We start from the raw sequence: 24,415 nt of genomic DNA on the forward strand, positions 1-24,415 counted from the left end.
TCTGACTCCCTAATGTTATTTTTGTGTCATGCCTTCTAAACAGCTGTCACAGCCAAAGATAAAGGCAAGAAACTGGCTTGAGATAAGCCAACCTTTTTTTTTTTTTTTTTTAATTTTTTTTTTTTTTCAACGTTTTTTTTTTTTTGGGACAGAGAGAGACAGAGCATGAACGGGGGAGGGGCAGAGAGAGAGGGAGACACAGAATCGGAAACAGGCTCCAGGCTCTGAGCCATCAGCCCAGAGCCTGACGCGGGGCTCGAACTCCCGGACCGCAAGATCGTGACCTGGCTGAAGTCGGACGCTTAACCGACTGCGCCACACAGGCACCCCAAGATAAGCCAACCTTAAGATGATTTCCTGGTTAGGAGCACCTGGGTGGCTAAGCATCTGACTTCAGCTCAGGTCATGATCTCACCATTTGTGAGTTCAAGCCTGCTTCAGATTCTGTGTCTCCCTCTCTCTCTGCCCCTCCCCTGCTTGTGTGCGTGAGCGCGCTCTCTCTCTCTCTCTCTCTCTCTCTCTCTCTCTCTCTCAAATAAATAAACTAAAAAAAAAATTTCCCAGTTAAATTCTATGTATATTTAGATCTCATCCTGGATTTTCCCCCCCTTTGGTTTATAATTCTTCAAAATGCATGTTTTCTTATAATTCAGTGAATATCACAAAATAAAGATATGTACTTCTGGAAAGCCGACGAGGGTTCTAAAGAACAGGCGTACTGAGGGATTCCCAGGGGGATTTGACGGTAGTCACTGGCTCTTGCTTTATAGTCGTCTGTGAAGTATCTGTATCACTCATGCAGTTTTCAGTATTCTGTTGCACTATGTTGAGGAAGTGGTTGGAAAAATGTAGAACCCTACGTACCACGCACACACTTGTCCTTGAATCCCGCATCTAGGAATGTACCATAAGGATACATTTATAATGTGAAATGATGTACAACAGAGATAGCCATGTTAGAATTGAAAGATTGTAAATAATCTAAACGTCCATGAACAGATTGGTTCAAAATAATATTAAGTCCGTTTAATACTGAATAAAACATTAACCTGGTGCAAGAAATCAGGAAACACCTCATGTGTCATAGGATGCAAAATCCAGTGTACCCTTCTGTAAAATTAGAACCTTTCCAGAAAATTATTAGGGTTGTTGTTGTTGTTGTTTTCAGACCATTCTATGCAGACTCTCAGGGAGTTGATCTTCTACTAAACATACATTTGAAAAACTCCAGGAGAAAATAGCAAAAACTTTCTGTGTTTTAGGCAGAGGCGGGAGCCATTGTATACTGTATCCTCACGGGAGGTGAGAATTTACTTTAAAGCGGTCTCGGGGCATTTAACGGCTCAGGGGCCTAAAGGAGCTGCCGATGAGCTGGTCTTGCCCCAGGTGATCCAGACAGTGGGATGCGAGTGTCCGTTGAACAGGTTCACGGGGCTGCTCTCCTGCGTAGTGACATGAACGTGCTCTGGTGTCCGACTTCATGTGTGTGCTTTAGGATGATTCACATGCCGTTCTCGCCGTGCATTAGAAGGAAGTGGGAGGCATTGCCAAGATGCCCCAGGGAGGAGAGCAGAGCCAGGGTTGAGAAACCGCCTCATTGAAAATGGAGAAAGGTTGGAAACCCCACTTTAGGGCCACACTGTAGGTTGGGGCTGTGAATGTAAGAGAAATGCCACTTTTCAAAATTAAAAAAGATTCCACAGGATCTAACTTCTTATTTTACCTCCCAAAGTCTACCTGGAAACGCTCGGTTGCATTCTGCCATGTTCTGTTGCCTCATCATTCCTACAAAGTGAGACGATGCTTTCTTAATGGAGTCAGAGAACTTACAACTCTGGAGAAATCCACTCACAGTTTGTTGTCTGGCCAGTGAGATGTGTGCGAATGCAGTCTTAAATCTTCCCGTAGGCTGGGGCGTCTTGAGCAGGTGTAACTGTGGCAGCTCTGGTCCATGTGGCAGGTGACCTAAATAATGTTGGGGAGGCCACAAACAAGAAATGTCATCAGCTGTACCCTGGCAGCTCAGCATGGTGGCTTCAGCTGGCACCTGCCACCAGAGAGAGCTTCAGGGAGCTGTAGGGAACATTTCATACTAGGAATAAACGCCACACTCTTTATTATCTGTGACCATAAATCTTTTGCATCTGGTCCTTCACTGTGAAAGAATATCCAGTTGCCTAAAAAGCAGCTGCTGTCATTTATTTCCCAGAGGATTTTCAGTAGATCTTTCAAAGATCTATAATTTTATCCATGTTTTACATGACGATACCAGAAGCATGTAAAAGACTCAAAGCTAGAAAGAGAGCAGACAGTCAGTATGAAGCTCAAGGACGTGACTTGACCTTGCAACAATGGACCCAAACCAAATTGATGACATTTATCAGGAATAAATGTAAAAGTCTGCTGCTAAGTTCAACTAGTCACTTCCTCAAGTGCATGATGAGGAATTGGCAGGGATTCAAGGCAAAAAGGCTGAGTGAATGAGTGTGTGAGTCAACAGAATAACACAGAGAGGACCCCGCGTCTGTATCTGTAGCTCTCAACATCAGCTGCTCAGCAGAATCACCTGGAACCTTTACAAAATCTTGATAGCCAGGCAGAACCCCAGACCAGTCATATTAGAATTTCTGAGAGGTTGGACCTAAAGCTTCCCCGATGATTCCCGTGTGTAGCCAGAGTCGAGAATGCTTGTCCTAGACTGCCTCACGAAAGCGGCCAGAGCACAAAAAATGCTCAGGGCTCCTTCAGAACACTAGGCGCAATTCTGAGTTTCACTTTTGAAATGGAATAGAGAATGCATTCCATTAAAAAAAAAAAGTTGTTGAAACTATGGGCATTTGTCCTAGAAGAGAGAAGATTCTAGAAAATCTGATGGCTCTGTTTAGTCTGGTCATGTGAAAAGGGAGTAAGTGTCTTCTTAGTTGTATCAGAGAACAGAATCTAAACAGTGAATTTCCAAAGAGGCACATCGTGTCTAAATATAGAGAAGGATTCCCTAGCACTAACACTTGGCGATGAGAGGCTGCCTTAGGAGGTAATGAGTTCCTCCACCTTGGGGTTTCTTGAGCAGAGGTGGACTATTTCTAGAAGGCATTTATCTGTTGGAAACCCCAAACCTGGCACTGCAACACGGTCGCCTGGGATTGGGGATGGGGAAGTTTTGAAAAAATACAGATTGCTAGGCCCCATCCAGCCCTCCTGAATCAGAACACTGGGAGGAGTCCCAGACGTGTGTATTTCTAAAGTGTTTCTTGAGATGACTGTGATGAATACCTTTTCCGGAACAACTGATACAGAGCTCCTGTGACAAACCTAAGATTCTATGATTCTCTGACTTGCATTTTGGTTATAACTCTTGTTTCTTCTACAAGCAGTGAATGCATGCACAGGTGGGTGGGGGAGCGAGCGAGCTAGCTCAAGTATAAGGCTTTGCCTGCTGGGGGCTTGTGGTCTCCGGAGCAGAAAGGCATGGAAAAGAAGGAGGGCTGGGCCCTGTCATGGATGAGTGGGCCATGTCCAGTGTGGGCATGGGGCATCACTGGCCAGTTCTGCCTTGAAGGACGTCTGGGCCATTGATGCCTGCACGGCATAGGCAGCCTATGTGAGTGAATATATTTAAGGAAAAGAATGGAACGCAGGGAGGTTCATTAAGAAGGGAGTTCACACTGAGTTCTGGACCGCCAGGCCAGATGGAAGTAGATGTGGATGCGTGTATGTGTCTATTCAGTCTGGGGTATGGGAAACCCGGCTGGCCCGTGCCAAGGGGGATGGCTGTGTTCTGACTGTCCACGCTCCCGGCCACACCACCACCGGACATCTCTGGCTGCCTCTGGCCCTTGTGGAGCTACACTGTGTCATCTGTAGTATGTGCACCTCATAGGCCTGTTACATGGACGAGATGAGACAGTATTTGAGAAGGGCTTAGCCTTCTGTCCCATTCGCAGAAGGCGGGAGAGGAGCTAATCTTTCTTTATATTGTTTATTTTGAAATAACTTTAGATTTAGAAAAAAGTTGCCACGACAGTAGGGTTTCTGCCCTCACGTCAGCTTCTTCCATCGCTGGGCACGTCTGTCAGCTAGGAAACTAATGTGGCTAAGTTACCATCAGCTAAACTCCAGGCTTTATTCGGTGATACTCTTTAAATTACTACTGTTAATGGAAAGAAATCTAAAGTTTACTATGCACCTAAAATTCCCTCAAATTTGGTACTTAAATGACACGGCCACCATGGTTTTACATGAGGCAGTGCTATGCTTCCATCAGCAGTGGGAAGTCTTAAGGCAGAAAAGTTATCAGGAATTTCCCTGAATGAGGAGGCTTGAACCCCTGCTCAGTAAACACACCTGCCCGCATCCAAATGTTGCGTCCTCCTGAGTAAACCCACCTGATGAGGGGATGGGCTGTTTCAGCCTGGCCAAAGCCCAGGTGACCCTGTTTCTTCAAAAACCAGGAAACAGGCTTGGTGACTTCTGAAAACAGGAAGAAAGCCTTTCTTTTTGAAAGCCAGGATATTTTGCCCAGCTGTTCAAATGCACTCAGAGAAAGCCTCTTACAACCTTTGGCTTTCGGAGCTGTGTCCCAAATTCCAGCCCCGAAAGGCCTGGCAGGCAGAGTGAACACCAGCCGACTCGTTCCCCAGACCTGGATTCTCTAGCACGATGCGCCTCGGTAGACTGTGCCCCGTGCAACATCAGCCTGCAGGGAGCTGGGGTCTGGGCAAGAGGCCTGCAGAGAGGCATGTGGGATCGGCTGTGGGCACACACAGTTCTCAAGAAGGGTCTGCTGCATTTATTAGAAGCTTGGCAGCAGATTCACTTGGAAGGGTTGCAGAAGTCTAGCCAGGAGGGGTGGGGAGACCGGAGGTTGAGATGTCGCCGAGCAGACAAGTCGGGCCCACGGGACCAAGGAAAAGGCCAGGGGGAGGCCCCGAGAATTTTGATCCTGGTTACCTGGGAGGATGCTCACAAAATCAGGAAGCCGAAAGAAGAAAGGAAGAAGCAAATATAACGGAGGGAAGCTGAGTTTGCTCTGGGTCACATCAGCTTTGAGGGGTCAGTAATGAAGTCCTCCCGGCAGTTGGAAACGCAGGTCTCAGGCTTGGGAAAGAAATCCGGTGCAGTGATGTAGATATGGGAGTTACCCACAAGAAGAATCCTGTCCTGCAAGAAACAACAGTGAGGCAGAGGAGAGCCAGGGACAGAATACACCTTATTGTCAACTTTCCATAAACGTGTAGCTCATGGCCGAGCAAGAGGCAGCAGAGGAAATGGAAGAAGCCACGGGGGGTGAGCAGGGGTGCAGCATCCCCGAGGGGAGCACGTCTGAAGAGTGGCGGGGACGACGTGCAGAGAAGATTGAGGCAGGGTCCCTGGGGTGTGGGGGCAAGAGCAGGCTCGGACCCTAGGGGGTTGAGAGACAGGAGGGTGTCTGTCTGGAGCAGAAAGGAAGCTCCTCTCTCAGGAGGACTGTGATCAGGGATTTCACCCGTGGAGCGGTGTTGTCCTGCCAGGATGCTCCAGGAGCTGAAGAGGAGTGGGGGGTGACCATGTGGGTGAGACAATGATTTGCAGCCCTCCCCCGGAGTGCACATCTTCATAGTAGCTTCACGGTGAGCAATCCTAAAACAAAAAATGAGTAATAAATCTTTTCATCCTACCCACTCTTTTTTTTTTTTTTTTAGATTCTCCCATTTTTATTTATTTTTTTTTATATATATATATGAAATTTATTGACAAATTGGTTTCCATACAACACCCAGTGCTCATCCCAAAAGGTGCCCTCCTCAATACCCATCACCCACCCTCCCCTCCCTCCCACCCCCCATCAACCCTCAGTTTGTTCTCAGTTTTTAACAGTCTCTTATGCTTTGGCTCTCTCCCACTCTAACCTCTTTTTTTTTTTTTCCTTCCCCTCCCCCATGGGTTCCTGTTGAGTTTCTCAGGATCCACATAAGAGTGAAACCATATGGTATCTGTCTTTCTCTGCATGGCTTATTTCACTTAGCATCACACTCTCCAGTTCCATCCACGTTGCTACAAAAGGCCATATTTCATTTTTTCTCATTGCTACGTAGTATTCCATTGTGTATATAAACCACAATTTCTTTATCCATTCATCAGTTGATGGACATTTAGGCTCTTTCCATAATTTGGCTATTGTTGAGAGTGCTGCTATGAACATTGGGGTACAAGTGCCCCTATGCATCAGTACTCCTGTATCCCTTGGGTAAATTCCTAGCAGTGCTATTGCTGGGTCATAGGGTAGGTCTATTTTTAATTTTCTGAGGAACCTCCACACTGCTTTCCAGAGCGGCTGCACCAATTTGCATTCCCACCAACAGTGCAAGAGGGTTCCCGTTTCTCCACATCCTCTCCAGCATCTATAGTCTCGTGATTTGTTCATTTTGGCCACTCTGACTGGCGTGAGGTGATACCTGAGTGTGGTTTTGATTTGTATTTCCCTGATAAGGAGCGACGCTGAACATCTTTTCATGTGCCTGTTGGCCATCTGGATGTCTTCTTTAGAGAAGTGTCTATTCATGTTTTCTGCCCATTTCTTCACTGGGTTATTTGTTTTTCGGGTGTGGAGTTTGGTGAGCTCTTTATAGATTTTAGATACTAGCCCTTTGTCCGATATGTCATTTGCAAATATCTTTTCCCATTCCGTTGGTTGCCTTTTAGTTTTGTTCCTACCCACTCTTTGAAGCTGGTCATCCTTAAAAGAAAGTCATAGGAATTCCTCAAAAAATTAAATCTAGATTTCCCATGGCACCCAACAGTGTCCGATCCTAGCTGTATGTTCAGAAGAATTGAGAGAAACGGACCCAGACAGATACTTCTACACCCACGCTCATAGCATCATTATTCACGGGAGCCAAAAGGTTTGGTTTGGAAGCAACCCCATGCCCTCTGATGCATGAATCATTAATGGATAAACAAAATGTGGTACATCGTACAACGGAATGATATCCTTAAAAAGGAAGGGCATGCTAGGGGCGCCTGAGTGGTTTAGTCAGGTCAGCATCTGACTCTTCGTTTCGGCTCAGGTCATGATCTTGAGGTTTGTGAGTTCAAGCCCCGTGCCGGGCTCCAAACTGACAGCACGGAGCCTGCTTGGGATCTTCTCACTCCCCCGCACTTTCTCTCTCTCTCTCTCCCTCACACTAAATAAACTTTAAAAAGGAAGGATATTCTGATACATGCTACAACACAGATGCACCTTAAAGACATGCTAAATGAAATAAAAACCAGAACAAACAGTGTACAATTCCACTCATGAGCTACTTAGAGCAATCAGATTCAGAGAGACAGAAAATAAAACGGAGGTTGCCAACGCCTGGGGTTGAGGAAACAGCTAGTGTTCGGCTGTCCAGAGTTGGGCAAGATGAAATGTGGGGATGGGGGCACCTGGGTGGCTCAAGTCGGTTGAGCAGCCGACTTCAGCCCGTCTTGATCTCACGGTTTGTGAGTTCGAGCCCCACATCAGGCTCTGTGCTGACAGCTCAGAGCCTGGAGCTGCTTTGGATTCTGTGTCTCCCTCTCTCTCTGCTCCTCCCCCACTCATGCTCGAGTGGTGCCTTTTCGAGGTGCCCTTTCCTGGGAATGCAGACCGCACGGTGCACACATTCCGCTTTCTACCATGTTCCTCATTCTTGGAGCCTCTTTCATTTCCCATTATTGTTTCCCCATATCGCCCAGCTGCTCCGTGAGGTCGATGGGGCTCCCGACTGAAGCCATGGGAGGTGAAAACAGACTCGTTACCTTTTTAAGTGAGCCAGAAGGGGATGCGGTTGACGATCATGCCAATCAGCATGCCAATCAGCGGTGGTTAAGCTCCTTGCTTCTCTGGCCTGGTTTGAATTTGGGACCGTGTTGGGAAATGCTAGAAAGGAGCCCTGAGGTTGGACAGCCTGTGTCCTGAGCTCATCACACACCTGAGTGCGTCCTGTACGCAGGGCGGGCGGGGACACTGCACCTCCCTCCACTCCCCAGAAATGTACCTCAACGACAGGCAATTTCTCCCAGCGTCCTCTCCCCTTGTGGTGGATGCAGGCCTTCGAACCTGGCACGAGCACACGTTCCACGTGGGTGTGCACACACACATCCACGTCTGCCCTCCTGTCCTCTGTGCGCGTCGGCCCCTCCACACCTCCCCCCACCCGAAGTAGACATCTGTAGGCTGTTTCCCACGTGTACATAAGGAAGGGATCTGATTTCTATGTTATTTCCCAAGATAAGGCTGACTGCAGACCACGCCTGCAGTTATCTTATGGAGTAATAATGACTGTCCCCCAAGCGTTGTTCACAATTGCCTAATCCTTACCAGACCAGTCCTGTGGGGAGGTCTCCTGTCTTCACCGTAGGACATTTACTAGAGTCCGTGAAAACTGTTTTCCTTCTTCTAGAGCAAAATCAGCTGCCGTGCCTTTTCTTGTGGAACATTCTTGTGTGGCGTATCCCACTGCCTCCCAGGGTCCCTGCAGCGATGAGTTTGGTTGTGAGCAGGAAGTCTGGGTTACAACCCTGTGTCAGGAATCCTGAGAGGCTTTACTCCAGCACAGTCCACCTGGCATCTCAGTTCCTCACGCACCTGCCTTAGCGCTTGGCCAGTCGTTTCTGTGCCTCTTAGTCTAGACTGGAGCTCAGGAATGGTGTTGGCTTGGTTGAATGCCTGATTGTTTGCTTGTCAACTGCTTCATAACTGGTTAAGGCTCATTTTTATTGTGGTTTCAAATCCTTTTGTGCCTCATCTTCCGCAATGACTTTGAGATGGTTTACAAATGGAAAACAATGTAAGAAAAGGATGAAGACTTATAAAGCCGCACTGTCCAATATGGCAGCTACTAGCCACTGACAGCAATCTCAGTTTAAAATAATCAAGGGGTTCCTGGGTGGGTCAGTTGGTTAAATGTCCCTCCGACTCTTGATTTTGGCTCAGGTTGTGGTCTCAAAGCCCGCATTGGGCTCTGTGCTGACAGCATGGAGCCTGCTTGGGAGTCTCTCCCTCTCTCACTGCCCCCTGCCCTGCTCGCACAAACACACACACACACACACACACACACACACACTCTCTCTCTCTCTCTCTCTCTCTCTCTCTCTCTCTCTCTCAAAATAAATAAACAGATTTGAATAATCTAATAAATTAAAGATTCATTTTCTCAGTAACACTGGCCACATTTCAAGGCTCATTAGCCACACGTGGCTAGTGGCTATCATATTGGATGGCAGATATAAAACACGTCTTCGTCATCACAGAAAAAGATCTTTTGGACAATATTGGTCTAAAAATGAAGAAGAAATAGTACACATTACTATAAGAAAGACAGGCCCTTGGACACAAGTTGCTGAAAATATCTATAAAACAAATGCGTGAAAATGCCTTGGTTTGGTTCACGGTAAATCTCGAGTAATAATTTCATTTAGGTCATGTCTCCAAGGGTCAAGGATTGATCTTTTGTAAAGCAGAAGGGGGTCTGGCAAATGTGGATGGACAGTGCTTTTACAAAGTCTGATTCACATGCAGAGTCGTGGCATTAATATTAATAATCAAGTACCATTAATGCGCATTTACTGTGCGTAGACTCTTGAGACACCTGGTACTCTTGTAAAGTTGGTGTTATTGATAAAAATTAAAATGACCACAGGATTTTCCCATTCGATCTTCAAAACCAGGTTGACCAACCCTTGGCCAGATCTGGCCTGCTACCTGTTCCTGCTAATAAAGTTTTTTTGGAACATAGCCACACGTGTTGGTTTTTTTACCCATTGTCTATGGCTGCCTTTCACAGGTGAATACTCATGACACAGACTGTATGGCCTGAAAAGCCTACGGTATTTACTATCTGGCCCTTTATTAAAATTTGTTGATCCTTGGGGCGCCTGGGTGGCGCAGTCGGTTGAGCGTCCGACTTCAGCCAGGTCACGATCTCGCGGTCCGTGTGTTTGAGCCCCGCGTCGGGCTCTGGGCTGATGGCTCGGAGCCTGGAGCCTGTTTCCGATTCTGTGTCTCCCTCTCTCTCTGCCCCTCCCCCGTTCATGCTCTGTCTCTCTCTGTCCCAAAAAAATAAATAAACATTGAAAAAAAAATTAAAAAAAAAAAAAAATTTGTTGATCCTTGTTGAAAAACACTTCCCTAGGTGTAGGTGTTAATCCATTGTATGACTGGGAACATAAGGCCCAGAGAGGTGAGACCCCCGACATACAACCCATAAGTGACAGAGGTACAACTTGAACTTGGGTCTGAGCTGATCCTCAGCTTGTGGCTTTGCAGCTGTGTTGTTGAGGCACAAGGCTTTACACCTGGAAAGTGGCTGAGAGTGCATCTGCCGTGGATTCCTCATTCTCTCTCTCTTTCTTTAATGTTTATTTATTTATTTAGAGAGTGCCTGAGCAGGGGGGCAGGGCAGAGAGAGAGAGAGGGAGGGAGAATCCTAAGCAGGCTCTGCACTGTCCGCACAGAGCCTGACGTGGGACTTGATCTCACAAACCATGAGATTACCACCTGAGCTGAAATTGAGAGTCAGTCACTTACCCAGCTGAGCCACCCAGGTGCCCCAGATTCCTCATTCGTCACAGGAGGAAAGGAGAGTGTGGCTTGCCCGGGGCCACACAGCAGGAACCCGGCAGAGCCCCAGCCAGCACCTGTGCCCCCAACCCTTGCATCCTTTCTTTCTGCTCCTGGCTTTGGGATGTCAGCTGTGCTCACCGAGAGGTCCTTCTGCTCCGGACACCCTCCTGTGCTGTTCTCTCAAAAGGGGCAGGAAGTACATGGCATCTGGCCAACACTGGCCCTGTGATGGCTTTGTCTACAGGAATATCACCTGTAGGGCTCAAATCTGAGAAAATGGATTCAGATTTTTTTCTAATCCACCAAGAGACTATTTAATGGTGAAGTGGCCACCACTGAGATGGTAATATCCGAGGTGACTCCTGTGGAATTTAGCTGTGTCCCAGCATATCCTCGGAGCCTCTCTGTCCGCTCCCAAGGGATTGCAACAGAAACAACAGCAAGGCTCCTTCCAAGCCCTTATACACTTTGTTCCGTCCGCACGGCGCAAAGAGGCAGGTTCGGATGAGGGGACTCAGCCTCGGTCAATAGGGTGGATGGACAGCCTGCCCAGGTGGGAGAGTTAATGCTGGACTTGAACCCGGGCAGCATGACCTCCAGGTCCTGTCCTCCATATCTTACTCAACCGCCTCTTAACCTTGTCCTTGGATTTGCTGACAGGGCCTTCTGCCCCCTCCCTGTGGAATTTCTCAGGGGCCTTAGTTTCACACCAAATGTGCTGACTATTTACTGAGGGAACAGGAGGAAGGAGAGTAGACCTTCCTCCACAGGCTACCTTTTCTCAAACCACATGGGCTGTCGGGCATTGTTTTCTTCAACAAGCGTAAACTGCTAACTGCCTCCTTTCCTGTTTGGGTCTTAGGGAAGCTTTTCTATTTGCTTGCTCATTAACACATATATGTGACTGCTAGGAACTTTTGAGGACCCGTATTTCACTACTCCCCGTGGTGTCTGGGAAATCTTGAGCGGTGGTGTTTTTGGCTCTGGCTGAATCGGACACAAGGTGGGTACACGGCTATGGGACCCTAGAGCAGAGAGCATCATCTGTGGTATCTCTTTCGCTCTGGTTTAGGTCAACAGAGACGCTAAGACCATTACAATCTGAGACGAGGCTCCTTCTGTATGTTACCGTCAGGAGGACTTTATTTTATCTCTTTGATTGAAAAAAAAGAATAGAGGTTGCTTGCCGATTTTGTTGGTGAGAGTTTTGGCTAACATGAACTGAACATTCCCTGTGTTCCAGACACTGTTAAATGCTGCTCGTGTATCATGTCTTTTAATATTTACAAGCACATCATTAGGTAGATACTGTTGTTATCGCCTTACCTCACAGGTGAGGAAATGAGGCACAGAGAGGGTGAGTTGCTTGGCGGATGTCACACAGCTGGTTAAGGGCACGACTGGATTTTGAAACCAGCTGGTCTGCCGTCACTATGCCTTTAGCACCAGAGGCTTGAGGCGTAACGTTTAGAGGGGAAGAACTCCAAAGAAGCTGGTTCGTTGCTGTTCACTTGTAACTAACCTGAGAACAACTTCTGGCCCCCGGGAAACCCCAGCCCCAGGCGTGATCTGAAATAGCCCCTGCCTGCCCCCCTGTGCTGTTCATGCTGTTCAGGCTGTTCCTGGCCACACACATGCGTGCGCACGCGCGCGCGCACACACACACACACACACACACGTGCACCCATAATGGGGTAAAGATGTGACACACTCTTTTCCTCCCCAGTCACACATTTGGGGCTCTGGTGGCAGGGCCATCTCTCCACTTCAGAACCTTGAGCTCTGTGTGTGTGAATCCCCGTGTCCACAGACTTGGACAAATATTTATTGCGTCCCTATTATAAATCAGTCATTCTCCTCAATGTTCAGTGAACAAAACACGACACAGTTATCACTCTCCTAGAGCTTGTATTCTGGTTTCATCCTTCACTCTGTTCTGTGTCAAGGAGGCAGCCAGACCAGCCAGATAAGATTTGAAAGGGGTATCCTTGTGGGGGGGGGAGGGTACTTGAGAGCGCCTGCTCTCTTTCCTACTTAGGCCAAGCCAAGAGATCAGGGGGCCTCTGACCCTTTTCTCAGAACAGAAATCCCTGTCCGTATTCTAGAGGTGTTAAAAATGATAGCTTTAAGACTGGCCACACTGCTATGAGAAAGCACCTTGTGGGGCACCTGGGTGGCTCAGTTGGTTGAGCGACCGACTTCGGCTCAGGTCATGATCTCACGGTTTGTGAGTTCAAGCCCTGCTTCGGGCTCTCTGCTGACAGCTCGTGGCCTGGAGCCCTGCTTCGGGTTCTGTGTCTCCCTCTCTCTCTGCCCCTCCCCCTCTCATGCTCTGTGTCTCTCTGTCTCAGAAATAAATAAACATTAAAAATTTTTTTTATTTAATTAAAAAAACACCTTGCATTTCTACAACATCTTACAAAACACTGTCTGTTAAGTTGTCTCATTTGACAAAACAACCTTGTTGCCTTATGCCCATCTTCCACCCCACCTCCCACGGAAAATGAGCTCTGAAAGTTGGTTGGTATAAAACCAGGTAGGACTACACCCCATTTCTTGCTTTCCCTGGAGCCCATGAACCTGGGGGCAGGGAGGTAGCTGTAAACGTGTTCTCTTTCTATCTAGAACGATGCTGTCAAGTAGCACTTTCGGCAGTGATGGAAATACTCTGTGTCTGCGTTGTTCAGTAATAGCCACTGGCCGCATGTGGTTGGTGAGCACTTCACATAGGGCTCGTATGGGTGAGGAATTGAATTTTAAAAGTTCATTTTAAGCGGAGTTAAGATGTAAGCAGCCATATGTGGATACTATACTGGGTGGCACAGTTTTAGAGGCTCTAAAGGGGAAAGGACTCTGGAGTGGAAGATAGGAGAATGCAGCCTTCCTTTCCAGTCATGCGTGAGTGTTACAGCACCTGACGTTCCTCTCCATCCACTTCCCTGGAATTCAGAATCTTCAAGATCGTTGTCAAAAGGCAAGACTTGGGGTGGTTCTCTGAGCACCGCCCCCCAACCCTTCAGCAAAATCAGGCTACTTCTTGTGTGTCACAGCTTTAGTTTGACGATTTTCATTAGTTTAAAAAAAATAAGACCATGCAAAAAGTGTTTAAAACCATTGCTGTCAAGGTAAACAGCTGTGAAACTCATTGGAGACAAGGCAGTGTGGTCTACCTAGAAAACAGCCTGGAAGCATAGGCAATGGAGGAAAGTTTTGAAAAATTAGCATAAACAATGGAACAGAATTTATGGGGTATACCTGTATACCATGGGGGGGGGGGTCACTTACACACTTATTTATATAAATTTAAGTTTAAAATTTTATGTTTGATTCAAAGCCAAGAAAGACACTACAAGGACACTGAATTCATTATATTCTGCCCCAGCTGGCTTTCCACTGTCCACCCAGGGTTCCAGGGACAATGATGTTGGTGACTGTTTCCTGTTAACCCATGAGTAGCATGACATGTTCTCAGTCACATGTGGGAGCTAGTTTTCCCTGAATTATCTGCCTTGTTCCTGACTGGACAGCCCCCTGTGCTTTGAGACCAAGCTGCTTTCCTAGAAAAAGGAAAACAGGTTTTCCAATCACCTGAACCGCAGGCGGGTTTCTGCTGGAAAGCACTTGAGAGCGAACATTCTCCAGGCTGCTGATGAGTTTTAAATGGCTTTTCTGTTCCCCTGCATTTTCACGTGTGGCTCATGAACAGTACTGAACCCAGGTGACCACTCCAGGTCTCATCTGGGTGCTGTCAAGCCTGCCCGTGAGTGGGGCTGTGACTTGTGCTCCTCTTATTAAACGGGACCTGGCCTTAAACCCAGAAGAAAAGCTGATGTAAGCATCCTAGCATTGTAACTGACGGGCATGATGTTGCCAAGAACGGGAGGCATCTGCCAGCTGAAGGTACCGCTCAGGGAGTGAATCCCTTATCTGTAGCTACCAAAGGGAAACACTCAAGCGCCACGTGCCTAGTGAGGATGCCTCCAGCCCGAACGTCTTTCTGGGGATGTGAATTAAAATTCAAATGAATTGGATTTTCTTCTCCAGGGATCTCAAAGGATATTGGAATCCATCAAAGAATATTGAAATCAACATAGATTACCTGTGGCTAATATATATGTTAGATGTGTGTAGTATATATAATATATAAACATAATGAATAGATAAAAAGATAAATATCTTAATATTAGGTATATGAATATAAATACAATGTATTACTCTGGCTAAATTGTTTGCGTTGAACCCAGCCACCCTCCCTCACCCACATGTTCATGGAAGACGTGTCTTTATTCATTTGCTTATTTATACATTATCTTTCTACTTACACGTATACACAAATACATGTGATCACAGACCGTTTTCATTTAAGATCCTAGAAACCACAGGGACTAGTAAGAGCAAAGACGTGATGTCTGATTTGCAAATGAGGCCTGAGAATGAGGCTCACAAAAGTTCAGTCCATCTTGCGGGGTCAGGGAGTGCCCAGACACAGAGTGAGGTGGGAGAGCCGCCCCCTCCCCCTCCACAGCTCCAATCGGCAGTTGGCTTTATGTTTCAGTCTCATGAGATGATGCTTCATTTGTCAGGAGGAGAAGGGAAGGGCTGAGTGTTTGGTGAACATGCTTGCGTTTATACTAGGCTACTCAAAATGCCCAGTGGGTCAGTCACTACCTGCTTTCCATGGTAAAGAATCTCAGACACTCGACTGAAGCCAGGCCTGATGTCCCGCTCCCCAGAAAACACTCACGGTTGGGAGATGGCATCCTGGGGTGCATAGTACCATGTGGGATAGCTGGGGGTTGTATCACCAATGCATGAGACCGTGGACACGCTGTAGACTGTCCTAGGGTTCCATGAAGATTTCATGTTGAGCCGGGATTGGGGGTGGGAAGGAGGGGAGCAGAGTGGTGATCTCTCCCATTGGCCTTGCCCACCTGCACCTACTGCCAGTGTTGTATTTCCCGACAGAGTCAAAGCCCTCAGGTGCAAGGGCTCCTTGTACCCCTTGGAGACAGCCTCGTTACTGGTCTCTCCCACAGAGAACTGGCCCTTCTAGCCTTTTCCTCCTCTTCGTGGTCTGTCTGCTGCGGAGTTAGTGACCAGCTCACATAGTCATGAGTGAAGTGTCTACCGAGGGGCAGGAAGACTTGGGAGATTCATGGTGGGGGGTGTGGGGGTGTGTTGGGCCCAGCGCTGAGCTAACGTGTCATTGCTCCAGGGAGTGTATTAATCATGGTGCACGGGGCAGAATTTAGCTTCTGGGAAGCTTCTGAGTACATGGGTTTCCAAAGTGAAATTGTCAAAAGAATTTTCAGCTTTGTTGCCGCGCGGTTATTACACGGACAACAACTATGTGGCCCTGTCTTCTAAACAGGACCCTTTTCTTGTGAGGTTAACATCCAGAGGATGTTCTGGAAGAATTATAATTACTTTTTTCATGTCCTTAATAATAAAATGACCTTTTAGTTCTGAATAACAAAGCAAATGCTTTGAACTTGTGGATTTGGTGGCATTAACATGCAAAGGAAGTAAAAACATGACAGTATTTCTATAGGAAGCAGCAGTTTTGGTTTGCCCTATTCCCATGGACTGGCGCCATGTTCTGGAACCACACAGGGGTTGGGACTGGCCATGTGTGCTACTGGGGGGGGGGGAGGTCTCGGGAGGCGGGCAGCGCTGCCTGGACCGGATGCATTGACTTCTGAGGCCCCAGCCTTCTGTCCCCACACCACCTAGAGCTGGCCCTGTTTGAATTTATCCACATCACTGTCTTCCCCAGGGCACAGGGCACTGATAATGGGAACCCAGGGCTATTTCTAAAATGAAAGTAAAGATGCCAAAGACAGAGAAACAGGACTCTGCTAGCCAGCTGATGGAGGAAAATGTCCCCTTGAGTTTGGGGCTTTAACATCAGTACATTTTCTTTTAACAGTGGGCAGAAGAAGGACGTGCAGTCAATAAAATCTGACTTACACTACATGTTCCACCCCACCCCCCATGTCGCTTCCCAGCACTTCATTTTCCCTTGGGCGTTATCTGCAAGAAGGAGGAAATTGCTTGTTATTAATAAAGCCCCCCCCCCAATTCTCCCCTTGCCCATCCAATCCGGAGGACTCTGGCTAAAATATCTAAATTATGTCCTTTGAACTAACTAAAGACCTTCCTTAGCTGCATTTGTCAAATGGTATGCCCATTTGAAAGTTTTGGGGTCACTTACATAAGTTTCAGGTCATATCTACATACCCACAAATCGAGTTTCAATTGTGCCTTGCCTTCTCTTATTAATGTGTGGCATTTAGTCAAATCAGGACATTCTGGCTCAGTAGCTTTTTTTGTTCAGGTGTTGGAGTGGGGTGGGGGTGGGGGTGAGCAGCGGGGAAAGGGAAGGGGAGCTTTCCAGCTCCTTCCAGGGCATCACGTGATGGTGAAGGTGCAGGCTTGAAGGAGGGGTTCTATAAAGCAGAAAGCTTCCGTTTGAGGCCAGAGCTCCCTTCTCCAAGTGTATAAGGAAGAGAGCAACCAGTAAACTCTCAACTAAAAGTAGGCACACATCAGGATCAACAGAATGGCCAAACAATAAACTTCTCAATAGAGATTGGATTAATAACCATTTGCTAAAATTCCGGAGATGCCTCCACCCTGCGGTTGACAGGGCAGAATAATATGCGGTGATTAGCAGTAGACTGAGCACCGTCTCTAAAGCAGAGCCTGGGTTTAAGTCTGTCACTTAAACATTCTCCGGTGACCCCATTTTGGAGGAATTGATCCACTGGGTGGGGGATAGGAGAGACAGACAAGGGAGGATACCTGAGGTTCCCGGCTTGAGCGGGGGGCAGAACAGTTACATCATCAAGGGGGTTAACATAGGAAGGGGATTGAGTTTGGGCAGTAAGATAATTAACTCTGGAACCTCTTGAGTTTGAGATACTTGCAGGATCGTTCATGTAGAACCCTCTGGTGGCTGTAAGAAATACAGTCCCTGGGTCATTTGGACAAGGGGCATTTGGGTACAGATCTGGCATCATGCATAGAACCCATGGGGAATCCAGGGATTATACAGGAAGAAGTAGGAAGTGAAGAGAGCGCATAAGCACAGATGCGTTCCCAAAGAACACAGACCTCTCAGGAGTAGCCTGAAGAGGGGGAGGTGGCCACGAGGACTGAGAACTGACCTCCAGAGGCCTCCCAAAGCTGGAGAGCCAAGTGCCTGGAGTTTGGGGCCCCCAGGCCCAGAGAAGCTGCCTAGGGGCAGGGTTTAGGCAATTAGGAGGTTGGTGGTATTCCTTCACAGAAGCACTTCAGGGAGTGGAGGACAGAATCCAGACTCAATTGGAAGAGGAGCAGTGATTAAGGCAATCTGCCAACACCCTTTGTTTGGGCAGCTGAGAGGAAGCAGAAGGATTGGGGAATTCTGTGCGGGGGGAGGGGAAAGGAATACAATAAAGAAAGCGCCCAGAAGCCGACCCAGGCTGGGAGCATAAGTATGTTGTCTGTCCCTTTATTCCGGAGCAGCTTTAACTAGGAGCAGCTTTAACTACCCGTGGTCTGGGTGCTCTGTCTCCCTGGTGATGTAATCTACGTGTCTGCTTAGTTAGAACCAGGGGAATGTGTCATTTCACTGCCTCCTACGGGAAGCCCCGAGCTGGGGCTCTCTCTTCTGACTTGGAAGCCCTATGCCCGGATTTTTACCTTTTTTCTTTTTCATGCATCCCTCTCATTTAAGTTAGCTTCTAGCTCTCCTGAACAGTTCATTTGAAGATATTAGCCATCAGTGGGTAAATTCACAGATACACACCGGTGCCATGGTTGGAGGGGTGTGGGCTGGACCCCCTGGACTCAAGTTCAGGCCCACGGTCTCACGATAGCTGACATTAGGCAAGCCGCGTGGTTTCTTTGTGCCTCGGTTTCTTCAGCTGTTTAATGGTGCTGATGATGGTACCTGCCTCATAAGGCCATCATGAGGGGTAAATGAACTAGTGCTTATAATGTGCTCAGCACAGTGGACCGTGCTTAATAACCACCTACCGTTATTGATATTCCTTTCCTCTCTGCTGCTTAAGCTCTTAGCTTATCAACATTGGCTGCAGTCCAGAGCCATAAGAAATAAGAATACAGTATGCCCAAAACTCTGCTGAAAGGGCCCACATCTTTGTCATCTTTCACCCAGCATCTCTGGCTGGGGGGAGTCTGGAACCTCTCTTCCCTGCCCCTCCCTGTACCTGGGACACCCATCCTGCCCACTTCTGCCCCTGTTCCCACCTCCACACGTGGGGCTCCTGTACCTCCTCAGTTATGTTTTTCTTTTCCCCAGGGCTGTCCACGCAGCTCTTTGTCTGCTTTAAGCTAAGGGCTCTTGGGACCAGAAACCTTGTCTGTTAGTGATTTCCAAGCTCTTGTAATGACGCCCAAATCACCCAGGCGTGAATGGGGAAAAAATTTGAAATGAGACCAAATTAAAATGATAGCACAATGGTTCTTCCCTGTCTCTTTCGAAGTACAAGGGGAATTCTTTGCAGAAGAATGGGGTGATTTCATAGTCTCCTTCCGGCGCTAACATTGTGTGACGCCAGGAGAAGGGGAGAGGTACAAATATAGGGGATTGGAAAGGAAGGCATAAAGCTTGCTGTTTTGTGATCTGAGGCCAGATGTTTTCCGGTTATGTTTCCACTGCTCATGCTTTTGTTTCCGACCCCTTTGCCTTTGCTTTCAGGGAAGGCCGCTCAATGCCCACATCAGAGGGGATTACCAAAGAATCGGAGATGTCCTACTGAAGAACATTCAGGGTATGAAGGTGAGCTGCTTGGGATTCTGGTTGGAACGAGTTCCCTAGGGAGAACCAGGCTGGGCCTCCCGGAGGCCTGGGCTTCAATCCTAGTGCATAACCCACAATGACCTGATTTGACTAAATACAGGTAACGCAGGGTGAATTCCTCTGTCCTCGCAGACAATCGAGTTTGGAAGGAAAAATGCAGCCCCTTTGGGGAAGTACTGTAGTACTTTTCCTCCTTAAAAGCTCTGTGCTGTAATCAAAACAATAGGTATTATCTGAATAAATCATTCAGCACTCATTTTAAAAAAACGACGTAGACAAAACGTGGCTTTGGTCGACTGAACATTACACTTTTCATCAGTCATTTTGGCTTCTTGTGAGTGTGACGAAAACATTGGGTTTAGAGCCAGGTGGGAATTCTAATCAATCCTATGACTTGAAGTCACTGTACCAGGCAAAGACATTTCTAACCAGCCAGCAATATCTGCAATGATACAAGAGTATACCACCAGACATATTGAACCAATATTCTACCTCATTTTTGAAATCTGCCCCATCTCTTAGCAGTGAAATTTTCATTTTTACATTTTCATCTTAATTAATGCCTTTAATACACAATATTTTAATTCACAGTTTACCTTTTGAAGACAAATACCTCTCTATTCCATTTTAAGTGATCTTCCTACATTTCAACTTGCCCAACAAAGCCTCTCTAATACCTTTACTAATAACTCAGAGCAACCCCTAAAGAAGAAGGTTGCTCCTGCCACCATTTCCCCCCATCCAACCAACCATCCATCCACCCCCCCCATCCCTCCCTCCAGGATTAGCTGAGCACCCACAATGTATAAGACGCTTGTACAATAAAGTTACTGTTGGAGTTTGAATTAATTCCCAAGAATCTTACTAAGTTGTTTAAGGCTTTATTTTTTCCCCTTAGAATGATCTATCTCATGAGGACAAGGGGATGGTGGGGTGGGGGGTGGTACACAGAAAAGACAAGATCTAAAGCCACTCCAGAGATTTCCTGTTTCTCTTAACAAAGATCAAGATACTATTTAACAGGCCTTGAGCACACTTTTTTACAGTCTTCAAAAAGCAACACTGCCCTCTGGGCAAGACAAGAGAGAGGCCATGAAAGCTATCCGGATTGCACAATCCCATGCAATAAATGCAAAGAATTATCTAAGATGTTCTACAGCCACGGTGTTTTTAATGCTTTAAGTAAGGCTGATCCACAAAACTCAGATGTAACAGTAACAGACCTCCTTGTGCTTTCCATAGTATTTTTTATTAGTGTATTTTCTTTTCTAAAGCAGTTTTAGGTTTACAGAAAAACTGAGCAGAAAGCCCACAGAGACATCCTATGTGCATACTTGTGCGTACACACACACACACACACACACACACACACACACACACAGTGCCCTGGTACTAACATCTTGCATGGGTGTGGGATCTTTGCTACAACTGATGAGCATTATTATTATCTAAATCCATAGTTCCCGTTAGGGGTCACTCTTGGAGTGGTACATTCTGTGGGGTTCTGCGAAATGCAGAATGTCATGTACCTGCCATGACAGGATGACACAGGACAGGGTCACTGGCCTAAATTCCTCCAGGCTCTGCCTATTCATCCCTCCCCTCCCCCACCCCTGGCAACCCACGACCCTTTCCGTCTGCATAGTTTTGTCTTTTCCAGAATGTCCTATAGTTGGAATCACACAGCGGGCAGCCTTATCAGACTCTTTAACGCTTGTTAAAGATACTCTTTTTTTCTCTCTTTTGTAACATGTTTTTGTTACTGTTGGACTTTCCAGTTATTTTCCTATGTTTGCCTGTTTTTTTGGCCCAGTTGGGTTTTCCCTCTTTTCTCTCAGTATTCCCTTCATCTGAGAGGCAGCTGACTCTGGAATCACATGGGTTTGAACTGCGTGGATCCACTTACATGTAGAACGTTTCCATAATACAGGAGTACCAGGATGTATTTGTCTTCCCTGTGATATTACATATACCACTATATGTTAATCAATGTTAACCATACGGTTCTAGTCAACATTAGGCTATTATTAATAGTTCAGCTTTGGGAGAGTTAAAAGGTACATGCCGATTTTTTAAAAAAATATATTTTTTTCACGTTTATCTTTATTTTGAGACAGAGCACGAGTGGGGGAAGGGCAGAAGAGAGACATACACAGAATCCAAAGCAGGCTCTGGGCTCTGAGCTGTCAGCATAGAGCCGACACGGGGCTCGAACCACCAAACCGTGAGACCATGACCTGAGCCAAAGTTAGACATTCAACCGACTGAGCCACCTAGGTGCCCCTAAATGCTGATTTTTAATTGCGTGGGGGAGTCAGTGCCCCTCACCCGAGGGTTGTTCAAGGGACGGCTGTATAATCCTGCCCAGGGAGGGCTTCTGCCTTCACCAGACTCCCTTCAAGGAGGCTTGGACTCCACCATGGGCCTCCAGAGACGGCGTTGGAGACCTGCCAGCCCATTCCTTGCCCCTTGGGGACAGTCCCCAGCATCACCAGCTGTCCTTTGTGCCTCGTCCACGGAGAGCTGACAGGCAGTGTACCCACCCTCCTCTCTGTTCACCTAGCGCCTGAGACCTCCTAGAACATACCTGATTTTCGCTCAGAGCAGCTCTTTCTCCTCAGTCTGGTGAGTTGGCATTTTTGTGGTTAGTCAGCTTCGTCGGCTGTGCTGGCATTTGAGTTCCTGTGCGGATGCCATGAGCATATTTATAGCATGGAGCTCCGTGCAAGCAAATAAAAAATAGGTGGAGAGGCTCAGAGAGCACTGGCTGCCGTTTTAGCATTTGTTTGGGTTGCTTTTTCTTGTGGTGGTTATAGCTGGTTTTAAAGAATTTTTATGAAGTATGAAGGAGAGCCAGCAGAAGGTTCGAGAGATGTAGAAGCCCAGGATAGCACTCTTGTCCAAAATGCTTACAGTGATCTACAGCTTGCAGTGTCCTTCCTGTCCCCCACCCCCACAGACCCCTGTGTTTTTACCTGCATTGGCAGGGGCTCAGCCAGACTGGGGCGGTTCCCAGACCCTCCACTCATGACCGTGACCGAGGGAGCTGGGCCAGGGGCTCCAATCCCTGCCTGAAAGTCAGATACCCAAATTAGGATCTCTTGCTTATGCCGCAAACTTCCAACTGGAGACATCTGCTCAGATGCACAAAGGCACTTCAAAACCCTCCCAAAGATCCATCTTTCACCCAGGCTGGGACCTTCACTCGACCCGTCTGTCTCCTCAGGTGCCCGCCTCCTGCCCCCTCTCCTCCTTCAACTTCTCCCACCTTACTCCTTCTGGCTCTCAGCTGGCTGTCTGCTGGAGGACCCGACCAGCTTCCTGGTGTTGCCCTGCCTCCCGGCGAGCCGTCCTCCCAGTCAGCACGGATGGTACCGCCAGACTGCCGAGGCTCACGACCCTCCTGTGTCTCTCGGGCTGGGAGAATACAGTCCAAACCCAAACCTGACAAAGGCCTTCGTGTTCTAGCCCTGGATGATCTTTCCAGGCCCTTCCCCGTGTCCTTCGCATGCTTCTCTGTGCTCCAGTGACCATGAACTCACCTCTCCAGGCACTCAAGGTTCTTGCAAGACTCCTGCCTTGGCTGGGTGCATGCATGGTTGTTTTTTTCTTGTTTTGTTTTTGTTTTTGTTTTGAAGTGACCTCTACTCCCAACACGGGGCTCCAGCTCACAACCCCAAGATCAAGGGTTACATGCTGCCAACTGAGCCAACCAGGTACCCTTCATTTGCTCATTAAGGCATGCAGGCAGCAGGCATTTACTGAGTGCCTATGTGTGTATCAGGCCCCGAGGATGCAGGAGCATGACCGATGTGCACTCTTAAGGTCAACTCGGGAACAGCGCATGTGGTAACACGGCCTGGAGCTGCACGTGTACACACACGCACGGGGGCACATTTAACTGGTAGAGTCCGAGTAAACTCCGGATCATACCAGTGTCAATTTCCTGGTGTTGATTGTTGTGCTATAGTTACACGAGATGTTAGCCCTGGGGAGGCTGGGTGCAGGCAGGACCTCCTGTACATTCCTGTGTAAGCTCCTATGAATCTGTATTTCAAAATAAAAGTAGTCACTAAACCCAGCAGGGGACACCACGTGACAAGGGCTGAGATGGACACATACAGCAGAAGTACAGAAGATAGAGGAGTCCCTAACTGAGGGAGGCGGGTGGGTGTTGAGGGGGTTGCTGAAGGCCGGGCAGGGCTCCTAAGGGGCGTGTCACGTGCAGAGGCTCTGGGCATGAGCCGGGCAGTCAAGTGTAGGTTGTTCAGGTTGCTCACCTGGGGTGAGGTGGCAAGAAGCACAGTGGAGGGGGGGAGGGTTATATCCTAAGGGCCCCTGTGCCCTGCTGAGGACTCTGGAGGCGTGGAGGGGTGAGGCGTGGAGGCAGAGGTCCCGATGGAGACACCACCACAGTAGGTTGGGGTTGGGGGCGGGGGGACACAAAGCCAGAACCAGGGCAGTGACTGTGCAGAGAAAGATGGTAACAGCCTTGACGTTTTAAGGAGGTAGAATCAGAAGGACTTGGTGAAGGATTAAAAAAAAAAAAATGGAATCCGGAATGTTTTCCTGTTTTTCCGTCCTGGATAACCGGCTGGTGGCGGCATCCATCCTGAGGTTACAGAATCACGGGGCGGCCCCACTTGAGGCAGGCGGTGTTGGGTTTCCACCTGGACTCACCGCGTTTCAGGCTCTTTGTGAAGCCTTTGGGGAGCGTGGAAATGCAGATGTGGGGTGGGCTGCACATGGACGGCAAGCCCACTCCGGGAAGGAAGTCTTGAGGACAACTGCTGTTCTCTTGTCCTGGATGTTCTTGTGCCATCTTGTTACCCTTACCTGTAAGGTAAGGGAATCTACCCTTACCTTGCGATTCCCCACCTCCCGTAAGGACTTAATTCCTCCTTTAATGCTCTATTCTCAAACCCTCTATCCTCTTACCCTCGTCAGTCTCTACCACCAGCTATTACAGGAAGGGAATATTCAACAGCATGTGTTAAATATAGTAAAGCAGACTTTATTCAGGACCATTGGGACTGGCT

General features: G+C 47.8%; 1 protein-coding gene and 1 long non-coding RNA gene across 6 annotated transcripts in view; one reads left to right on the forward strand and one right to left on the reverse strand.

Moving 5' to 3' along the window:
* The window catches only part of FARP1 (FERM, ARH/RhoGEF and pleckstrin domain protein 1), a 295,681-nt gene that overhangs the window by 253,106 nt on the left and 18,160 nt on the right, over window positions 1-24,415 (forward strand). The window contains 1 exon segment of the mRNA XM_030313031.1: window positions 19,275-19,355. Within this exon segment, the coding sequence (XP_030168891.1) occupies window positions 19,275-19,355 (81 nt within the window).
* Window positions 519-22,929, reverse strand: LOC115512236. 5 transcript variants are annotated; one of them, XR_003968330.1, is made up of 7 exons: window positions 21,964-22,929; window positions 8,591-8,762; window positions 8,324-8,477; window positions 8,001-8,062; window positions 7,762-7,850; window positions 4,386-5,619; window positions 519-1,965 (listed from the first exon to the last, which is right to left on the reverse strand). It is a non-coding gene; the product is annotated as an uncharacterized LOC115512236 (long non-coding RNA). The 5 variants fall into 5 exon arrangements; XR_003968331.1 differs by having other exon boundaries at window positions 4,386-4,726; window positions 4,951-5,619; window positions 8,324-8,762; XR_003968346.1 differs by having other exon boundaries at window positions 519-1,652; window positions 1,738-1,965; window positions 8,324-8,762.

This window comes from Lynx canadensis, chromosome A1, assembly GCF_007474595.2.
Source record: "Lynx canadensis isolate LIC74 chromosome A1, mLynCan4.pri.v2, whole genome shotgun sequence".
NCBI classification, from domain to species: Eukaryota; Metazoa; Chordata; class Mammalia; order Carnivora; family Felidae; genus Lynx; species Lynx canadensis.